At 36.2% G+C, this 10,813-nt stretch overlaps 1 protein-coding gene across 2 annotated transcripts in view; it reads right to left on the reverse strand.

Annotated features, from left to right (window-relative positions):
* Positions 1-845: 845 nt before the first annotated feature.
* The window catches only part of LOC102675778 (tyrosine 3-monooxygenase), a 14,294-nt gene continuing 4,326 nt past the window's right edge, over positions 846-10,813 (reverse strand). The window contains exons 2-7 of one of the 2 annotated variants that reach the window (XM_006618941.2): positions 6,841-6,952; positions 6,203-6,298; positions 6,060-6,113; positions 3,734-4,553; positions 2,570-2,936; positions 846-2,283 (exon numbers count right to left, since the gene is read on the reverse strand). In XM_006618941.2, the coding sequence (XP_006619004.1) occupies positions 2,119-2,283; positions 2,570-2,936; positions 3,734-4,553; positions 6,060-6,113; positions 6,203-6,298; positions 6,841-6,952 (1,614 nt within the window). In that variant the 3' untranslated portion in view covers positions 846-2,118. The remainder of the gene's footprint in view (positions 2,284-2,569; positions 2,937-3,733; positions 4,554-6,059; positions 6,114-6,202; positions 6,299-6,840; positions 6,953-10,813) is intronic. The other variant, XM_006618942.2, reaches the window with a different exon arrangement.

Raw genomic sequence — 10,813 nt, forward strand, 5'->3', positions numbered from 1 at the left:
TCCGGAATATAGTAGAGAATAATACCGGACAACATCAGGATTATCAAAGACAAACGTTTTAAATATCCGAACCAGTTAAACACGAAGAACTCCTCCGAATAACCTGACGGGCAAAGAAGGAAGTCACATCGGGTGTCGAGGCATATAGAAGGCTATCACCTTACTATCGTTGTTCCATGATTTTGAAGCGGCGCATTGTATCATCAGCGCGCATAGCACCGCCAAGAGTTTCATGATCTCCAATGAGAACGCGGGTGCTGCTCGCCGTATGATGGCTAAATACTCATCGAGGGGTTTTATGTGGGAATCGCCATGATGTTTTCAATCGAAAACAAAGTGGAGACGGAAGGTGGCTACGAGTCTGTTCGACGGGACGTTCGCCTCGAGGGGAATGATCCGGAAACGATTTCACTTCGATGATGATTAATCGGCGAACATAATCCATTTTTCGTCATCGTGCGTGAAATGTTAAACAGGTGTGCGTGTTTAACTCGAATTTACGCATTTCATGCTTCATGTTCGATTAATTTTTATAGGTTATACGATTATAACGTGCACCTTCGAATCGAAAATTTTTAAAAAAACTTTCGATTATTATTATTACACCGAATAACAAATGCTTTCAAAAAGTGTAATAACTTTCTTTAAAATTGAAATTCAAGTTGAAATATAATGAATATAAAAATGTTTTAAATTTTCAATGAAGAGAAATAAAAAGGAACATTCTCTTATATTAAACTTTTTGAAGCTATTATAATTTTCCATTTTTATGAGCGAAAATTGAAATCTGATTTAGCAAGGAAGAAAGAAAATCTTAAAGAAAAGAAAAGGATTTATAAGATTTGTATCTTAGACTTTTATTATGCTCAGAATACTTTACAATATAATACAAAGGAAATTCTAACGGGCGCGCCAATAATTTTCTACAGCAAGCGCGGAGGAGGTGTGCGCATCGGGCGCGGGAAAAAAGTATTTGGTACGAGTTATTGGGAAAATTGTGCAAGGTGCGCAAGCAATTACTCGGCACTACACGCTACATTGGTGCGTTTCTAATGCAACACTGATCTATGACTTCGTCATCGAAGTTGTGTTTGTGTGTGTGTGTGTGTAACTACATATCTCCTCGAGATACAAATGCGTTCTTCGTTCCTAAAATTTTAAGTAAAAAAAAAAAAAAAAGAACATCCACGTAACAATGACTCAATAATATCTTTTATATATATATATAATAATTTCACAACGAACGAACGAAAAACGAGCATGTATCTCAAGATTGATTCGTTAATAATTAATTAAAAATAAAGAACCTACGTTGTTTTATAATACTAACCGTCCACGCTCAATTTGGAGCGAAGAGGCTGTGTCGCCACGCTATCTATAAGAAAAACTCAAACGCGACTACTTGTAATATTCTACAATTAATATAGATAGTAATATGTAATACATAATAGAATACGATAGGGAACAAAATAACCGAATACGTACGTATGCGTGGAACGTTCGAAAGCGGATTCGGCTCGGTTTTCACGAGACACGAATATCCACCAATAATACTATTCTTCTTCTTCTTTTTTTTTTTTTCTTTCTTTGCAAGAATATCAATAAATAACAACGAGAGACGAAGGGTCGACTAATCGAGGACTCGTATCACACGAAGAATAATACGAGTGAATACGCGTTTTGAACGTAAGTAATCTGGTTAATACGCGTAGTATGGGCGACTTTATACACAGAGTGAGAACGATCGAATGTGAACGATGATACGGATGACTTGACGGAGATTTCGACCTTTTTTTTTTTTTTTCGAAAAAGAAAAGAAAAAAGAGAAGAAGAAAAAAAGAAGGAAGCAAGAAATACAAATTATTAATACTTATTTACACTCGGCTTGATATGAGTCTTGACAGGAGGAGAAGAGTCAAGATTCGCGACGCAAATGAGCAAACTTGTTGAACAAAGTAGAGAATATACATATATATATATAGAATATATATATGTATATCGCGATTTCCCTGCGAACACATTTTGAAGAGCATACGTCGAAGATCGGCAAACTTTAGGAAGCTCGATGATACGTGAAGTCGTATCGTGTCATCACGGAGGCTGGCCAACCTCTTGTTTTTACGCGAACGATGTCTTCAGCTTGTTGACAGCGTTCGTGAGGTGCGTCATTTCGGTGTTCACTTGAGCCATCAGGTTGTCCAACCTGTCCACGCTGTCCAGTATCTCAACGCGCTGCGTGTACGGATCGTACCTAACCTCAAAAGGTCGGCTCATGGTAGACACCTGGATAGAACACAAAAATTAAAACATAAGATCGTTTCAAATATTCAATTTGATTAATTTATTCTTTCAACTAGTATATCCATATTCTAAATATTTTAAATTAATATTCGACAAAATCATTCTATGTAAAATACTTTCTAGCGTAAAATATATCCATAATTAATCCAATACGAATTATGCAAAATTAATATTTTCATAAACTCAAATGTGACCATTAAAGAAACGGTAAAAAAAGAAACCCAATATGCCAGGCATCGAAGTCTCCGAGCAATCGATCGACACTTACCCAACGGCGGAATTTCTCTTTGGCATCCTCGAAGCTCTCCGCCACGAAGTAGATCGGTTGGTAATCTTGATCCTGGTACTTCTGAACGGCGGTGGACTTTGGCTCGAACGGCCGATGCTCGCATTTGCCGCTCGTGAGCGCGTGAAGAAGCTCCCCGTAGGCGGACAAAAGGCCGGCACCGTAGGCTTTCACATCCGGCCCCTCCTTGCAGAGGCCGAATTCGACGGTGAACCAGTAAATCGTGGACAATTTCTCGATTTCCTCGTCGGAGGCACCGAGCGAAGCGAGGCCGATTTCCTGGGAGAATTGGGCGAAGCTTGGATCGGCCAACAGCGGCATGTGTCCCAAGAGCTCGTGGATGCAATCTCTGCGAATCAACAGAAATCGATAAAGTCTTTTCCATTGATAATATTACTTTCATTTTATATATATATATATATAAAAGAAAACTAATTGAAGAGAACAAAGTATAGGAGAGTGGAATTCAGAAATAGCGAAGCTTTCATCTCTTGGCTAATTACGAAGAATAATTTCATTATCTAAAATTTCACGTTGAAATAGAGTCGATATATAATACGTATAAGTTGAATTTTCGTACATTGAAAATGTTTCATTATTTGAAAGATGTGAGTAGCGAGGAGAGGGAAATGTTTTTCATCAAAATTTGAAAATGAAAAGTAAGGAAATCGATGTAATAATTTTGAGGGGCGCGTGATATTTCTTTCGCGGGATACACTTTCGTCAAAATTTTGACGAGCACGAGGGTTATTTCGATAGAGAAAATAGTGTTCGTAACTGCGAAACTGAGTTATCAACGCCATCGTGTCGTTAAAAGCCAATTAGAGCTCCATTACGAGCTTAGAGAGGCACGGTAATTCCATTATTATCGTTCTCTGTGTAACGGCAGCTCGCTCTCATCATAACGCAGTATCGATTGCTCTCGCATCATATACCTTCGTACGAAAAGATGTCAAAGAAAAATTATATAGAAAAAAGTCCATTTTAATTCTTATAAATTAATAATTAACAAACGTAATCGCAAGACCAAATTTAATTCTAATAAAATTCTAACGATCCAACATATTTAAATATTCTCCAAAAAACAAAAAAGGAAAAAAAACAAAAATGAGTTCTTTAAAGAATGAAGAAGAAACAAAAACTCACGGTTCAGGAGTATGATACGGGCTCTTGATGTGACGAATGTACTGAGTGCTCTGGAACACCCTGAACGCCAGGCTCGACAAGAAGTCCCTGGACGTGAGCAATCCGGCCGCGGGTCTCAAGGTGAACCCTGTGTTCTTCTTCAAGAACTCGCTCACCTCCTGCAGCTGCGGTATACGGTGAGGCTCGAATATCTTCTCCTCCTGCATCTTCTTAAAATTTCTTCTATACTCCGCGCAAGCGTGTTTCGGCACCAGATCGACAAGGGTGTTGAACACCCTTGTCCAAGTCTCGGTCTCCGTCTCCGTGTACGGGATGGTGGGTATCGCGTCCCCGTACTTGTACGCGAACGCAATTTCAGCGATGAACTTTCTACGGGCACGGTACTCCTTGTCAGCGAATCCGGGATGATTCATGTCGAGGTCAGGCTCGAATTTGGTCATCAGGTGGTTGCAATTGTCGAGGTCGGACGCGTGTCTCGGGAACCATGGATCCTTGATGCTGACGGAGTTGTCCGCGAGGAGGGTGACGCCGTCCAGGGCGGAACTCTGGCGGAGATTCCTGATTAATTGGAGCAAGTATTGCCTCGTCATGTCGACCTTGACGAGCACGTCGAACTGGAGGCCCTCCTTCTTGGACGGCCGAGACTCGACGTGGGTCACCGTCCCTTTGAAGTTCTCGATCGTCTTCAAGATCCTCGCCAGGGAACCGATCCCCTCTCTCAGACGCAGGACAAGCGCAGCTTTTTGCACCGTGTTCTCGCTCTCCGGGCATTCCGCTATTGTCTTCGCCAACACCACTTCCTCCTCGGTCAGTCCAGCGTCTGAATGAACGAAAATGACAAGATCGATTATTTTTGTTGCGTGCATGATCGATTAATTATAATATATATATTATTTTTGAAAAATGTCCCTCTATCGAGGATGACTGGCTCGAGACAGAGTAATTGAATGACTTAAGAGATGTAATGGATTAACCTATCAAAGATTTTAAGTTGAATTAAACTATTAATCTTCAAAATTAAATATAAAAATTATTTTTAAATCTTAATTATAAAATGATTTGTATCAACAAATCAAAATATTTGAATTCTATATATTATCTTAGCTTTGATCATAAATAAGATTAATTATTCGAATTAAGTTCTCCAGGATCATGAATTAATAATGACCAAATTTATAAAAGAATTGTTATAAGACATGCATTTTTAATAATTTTCTTTATATTAATACCATCAATTCTATGGCCTCAAGATTCGTTTAAAAAAAAATTCTAACAGTTAAAAGGATAAATCGAAAAAAATATTCGTTAACGTTAATGAAATTCTGATTCCCTGTCCCTTAAATCTATTTTACAATTCGAAGGGATTCTTAAGAGGACGGCACGAAAATTGATTTGGCCACCGTTAAATTATCAAATTTGATCGCTCGACGCCACTTTCCTTTCAAATTTCAACGCGATGCCTCTAAAAGGCTAAGTGATTTTCCATGGCCGGTAATAATCGAGCAATTCAAAGTCCATTTCCGCGGTGTGCCCACTTTTATACGGGACGTCGTCGTTGCACACAGGAGGGAGGAAGTAGGGACAGAGTAAAGTACCTCTTATTGTCGCCCACGGACGTGCCCCGTCCCCGTGGCAAAGATCGAGACGGCAGAGAAAGAAATACATTTATCGCGCGGAGGCGTTTTCAGAAAGGGCTAATACGATTCTAAATGCACAAAGCGGATTCGAAAAAGTAACGGAGTAAGTAAGGGGGGAGGGGAGAGAAGGGTGACTCCGGAGAAATGGCCAGAGAAAGGGCGGAAAGAGTGAGTCGTCCGTGTGATTCGGCCAAGTGTCTGTGAAAACTTTTTGTTCCACCATCTTTGATCAGGTGTATACTCTCTTGGGATAGAAAATGATTTTATCTTCGTTTAATTTATGCATTTTTTTCATTGCGTATTTATATCGAGAATTTTCTTGATCTTTTTTGTTAAAATATAGGAAACTTGATTTCATCGAATTTTAATATTGTTAACAAGTGTGACGCAGAGAATTTAATATCGAATATTTTTGTATCTTTATTCTTCACTGATTCGTAGATTATATTAGTTTTGGATTAGTTTTGAGCCGTTTTTTTGAAAATCTCTTCACTGAAAATTTCTATGATTATTATTATTCTAATATAATTTTTCAATGCAAATACAACTATTTACCATTCTCTCTATATAATTATTTTACAATCATGCTTCGAATTTACAGATTGATATGAAATTTACTAGAATTTTCAATTTCAATTTTACTAAAAAAAAGGATAATTGAAATAATAGAATTACATAAATATATTTACCATTGTTGTAATCTTCATCTGGTTTCACCACGTCACCGTCTTCCGCTTTAATCTCTGCAAGTCAAACACAATTGCGTGCTCATGCCAAATGCAATATCTAACATGCTTGTATAACCATTCAAAGATTTTAGATAAATACAAACCTCCATTCTTGGCGGTGCAAGCCAATGTTTCCAACTGTTCATCATCGCTCGACGAAGCATAACGTTCCGTGTCATGTGGACAGATAGTTTCTTCGCCTATCGAGGTTAATAGCAAATGAATTTATCATGCAACATCGATATTATTATTGCATAACACGTTGAAATTGAGGTTTGCATTCACTCGTTAAAAAAAAGTCCTCGTATATTCCACAAATAGAGGTCGCTATATACAAAATTCTCTAATTTTGCCAAAATCAATTGGTTATAAGAAAGTTTCAGAAACTATATTTGAATAGAATAGAATATATGAATAATAATTTAATAATGTAAAATATTTTTGTAAAATAATTTACTACAATTTTTATTACAAATATTCATTCTGTGATTATCATAAATTCCTATATTAATACATAAATATCACGATTACAAAATATACAAAGACTTTCGCAAATAATTATAAATCAATAAGATTTGTTATCCACTGTATAATCATTGACAAAGATATTCGATACGATCGTGCAACACGAGCAATACAATCAATCGTACGACATAGAAATATTCAAAGGGGTTTACACCTATTTAATTTACGATAAAAATTTATCATATCCCCGCATGCAATGCAAAATATGCTAACATACCATTCGCCCGTTGACGTGCTTCTTCCAAAACGCTCTGCTTCGTTTGCTTGACGACCAAAGTTTCAAAGCGAGCATCGTCCACAAGAGATCGTCGTCTCGCCGGATATCCATTCTGAAAAAAAAGAAAAAACAAAACGTTATTCCAAAATTCAATCAACAATGCTTAACAAAGAATGTTAACAATCACTCATACAAATTAAATATCATCCAACGACAGGATATTCTTCTACTGTTTCAGCGAAGTTCTAACTTCTTCTTAACGAGGTATCAAAGTTTTTAATCCAATTCTCAAAGGTTGGACAAGAGTTAGTGGGATAAAGAAGCGGAAATTAGGGTTGAAGGCAGGTATCCGGCTGTCGTTGAAGGATCGGAAATTAGGGGATCCCGGCACAGAGGACATTAAGCACAAAAAAGCACTTGCATCGATGACTTTCTGTGTGATCTGATTTCTTGCATTGTAAAGAAGATAAGAGAGAAGAAATATTCATTATTAGTTATTAAAAATAAAAAAGATGGGAAGTCAATTTATTACAAAAATAACAGAACTTTCATTATTTTTAATAAGTTATTTATATTTATAATTTTAATACTTTAAGTTCTATACTATTTTTAAATTATAGATATAAAATAAATAAAAAATTCACATATTACATAATTCAAAAGTGATTACTATTTTGATTAAAAATCAAACTCGAAAGAATATCACAGAGTGCACGATCATAACGCGGTTATAGAATATCGACAATTAGAGGCTCGTTAGAAATTCTTGGACGCGGCCGATGGAGAGGCATCATTCAAATTCAGAACGGCCGCTTTTCATGAATGGCGCACGCAAGGTGGCCACCCAGTTCCATTTTCCAAGCGTGCAAAGCGGTTGGCACGGTTTAGAGAAAACGTGTAGTAATCCCTTAACAACGCATCGCGCGAACTGGGCCAAGTACTTCGATGGATGGATAAATGACTCTATAGGATCTGTAGTGCGTCACTAGATGCGTCTAATCGATCTAAAATATATTATCTCCCGTTCGAGAGAGAAAGAGAGAAGTAGCCAGTAGTCTTCTGACCGATTCGATCGTTTGGAGTTGAAGTCTTTCCTATATCCAGTGCCACCTGGTTAATTAACTCGATCGTGAGTCATGTACACGCGTTAGAAGGCTCGATTTATAATGGATTGTTCTTTGTTTCACGCGATAAGAATAACGTTTTGTGGCACGAGTTCGTGTAAAGAGTGAAAAGTGAATCGTAATTGAGCGATGGTGATAAATTTACATTTGCATGCCTCACGCGTTGAGAATATTTTGCTGTAAGCGCGTTCAAAGGAGATTATAATTCGATTGATACTAGTTTTAATAATTTACACTTTGTTTCGTGTATTTGGAATATTTTTTATCGAAAGAAAAAGAAGAGAGAGAAAAAAATAATGATTTGAAAATGAGAATAATAATGGTCGAAAAACGGTTATCATTTGTTGGAAGAATTCATTCGATGAATATATTAGAAATTATTATATAATTATTTGTGAAATAAATTGCTCGATAAATCAAGTATCAATTATACAAATTTATTTTCCCTTTTATAAATCGATTAATTTCTTAATTTTAATCACAAGTCTCGTTATACATCAAGCGAAACGAACGCTTGAATTTCGCGATTGATTGAGATATTTGCATGGAATTGGATATTTTTTTATCGATCAAGCTGGATAATGATGCATGACAAACGTATTCAAGGTCGATCATTATTTCGCCATTAAAATCGTAGTCGCACAGCGCTATTAGTTTAGTGACGTAACACTTGGTATGCATCACAGAAATGCAACTACCGGTTAAACAAACGAAACGAGTTTCCCTCAACAAACTTCAAATTTCAAATTTTGATAAAAATCTCGATAATCTCTTCACAATTAGAAGAAGAGAATTGGATAAGTTGTAATTTTGGAAAGAGATTTTTCTTTGGTATTTAATGACAATTATTCTCAAATGAAGATTTAATGATATGTAATTTTTTAAAAATATTCAATAATTAATCTTAAAATAATAATCGTATAATTTTGTCAATGTTTAATCATTCGAGATTTAAAGAGAAAATTTTCTTCAAAATTTCTTTCGAAAAATTCGATTATCATTTTTAAAATTAAAAAAATTTTCGAAACTCTCAGACTAATCCTAATAATTTCATTTAAAATAATATCAATCAAAATTAAAATCTAGAGAGAGCGTGAAATGAAGGAGATAACAAATATAATCTTCTTAAATTTAAATAAAACATATTCCAATTTTTCAAAATTTTTTCATCCTTACTTTATATCTAATCCATAACATTTAACAATTAACAATTAACAATTACTCCCATATTCCATTCATAAGCATCCATCGAAACCGAAAACAGAGAAGAATAAGAAGAAGAAGAAAAGAAAAAAATACTGGAAAAATAGTAGCAATCGCGAATCATTACGTGATCAATATGCATAATGCATCTGATTCATTAATACGATTTTTCTTTTCAGATTCAGAAATGTTTTAAATAAGCAAAAAAGGCCATTTAAATAGAACAATTAGCATAGTGGATAGACGAGCCAAACCCGATTATTGCCGCATACGTATGCAAATTCGGAACGCGTCGCGATTGACCGTGTCGGTGTCGTCGATTAGAGGCGTTGTCAGCAGTGTGGCGAGCCTCCAAAGGCGAATAACGGAGATTAGAGCAGCGTTCAGGGACTCAACGAGCAACCATCGGACTTACAATCACTTCACGTTCTCATATTTATAAGATATTCATATAATTATCATGCGGGATCCGAGGTCGGCCGATTTTGCAACGCGATACAATTATGCGATCCTTGCCGCGTGGCAAAGGCCAGCCTCTCGTTCGAGGGTGTTCGCCGTTGATTACGATATTTTTTTTTTTTTAACGAATCGTAACTATCGGGTAATAAATCTCGATTAATTGGAACGAAGAGAGATCTTCTGGATAGAATTTATTTTATTTTTCAGAAGAAAATTTTCTCAACATTAGAATGACAGATTCATTTTCATCTCTGAATTTTATATTTTAATTTTAATATCTCGAGGGATAATTTGATAAGCAGAGGTATTTTGTATAAAAGATATGTTGTATCTTTGGATGGATTTTGATAGAGACGAAAGAAATATAAGAGTTGATATAGTAAAAAGGTAGATTGAATCGTATCTAACGTAAATTGATTTATTAACTTAATAAATTTCTACCATATTTTAAATATAACTGCCACGAGTATATTAATATCCAGTATATTTCCGCGATAAAAAGGATAATTTTTATAGAAACATATATTTCAATCACTTTGCTCACTTTCATTAAAATAATATTCGAACTTCTTAATCAATCGTTATGCAAATTGAAGGAGTCCATAAACGATAAAAACGATCGTTGAAATACCGGCGGAACGAATCTGTTACAATATAGATTTCATTGATTTCATTGAAACCCGACGAGACATTTAATGATATTCAAATAGGATGGATTTCCACTTCTATTGGAAATTAATTAATCTAAACACACATGGGCGCGACTAGGTAAACCGTAGGAATTTTTTAAACAATATTATAAGATGGATCGTGTGTTTACACAAGCAAGATAAACGAATGGGAGGAATGGGCAGGTAACGATGACAATTGGCGACACTCGATGAAATAAACATTACGAATGCGTAATGAGAAACGCGAGAAATGTCGGGTGATTTTTCACCCCCCTCGTTGAAGAATGGCGCGAACACGATCGATAGGGATCGAACGTGCGAGCGTATAGCGGATTCTGGATCCGATCTCTATCTAGATCCGGCGTGTGCACGAGTTCCGTTCGAGTGAGTCAGACTTATCAACGTCGTTCTTTCCCACTCTCGCTTAACACAGCGCATACGTAAGTAACGCTCACTTAAGCGACATTTCATTGTGCACTAATGGGATTTAATGGCAATTTTTTTTTTTTTTTTTTT

Source organism: Apis dorsata, unplaced genomic scaffold (assembly GCF_000469605.1).
Source record: "Apis dorsata unplaced genomic scaffold, Apis dorsata 1.3 scaffold_382, whole genome shotgun sequence".
In the NCBI taxonomy this organism is placed as follows: Eukaryota; Metazoa; Arthropoda; class Insecta; order Hymenoptera; family Apidae; genus Apis; species Apis dorsata.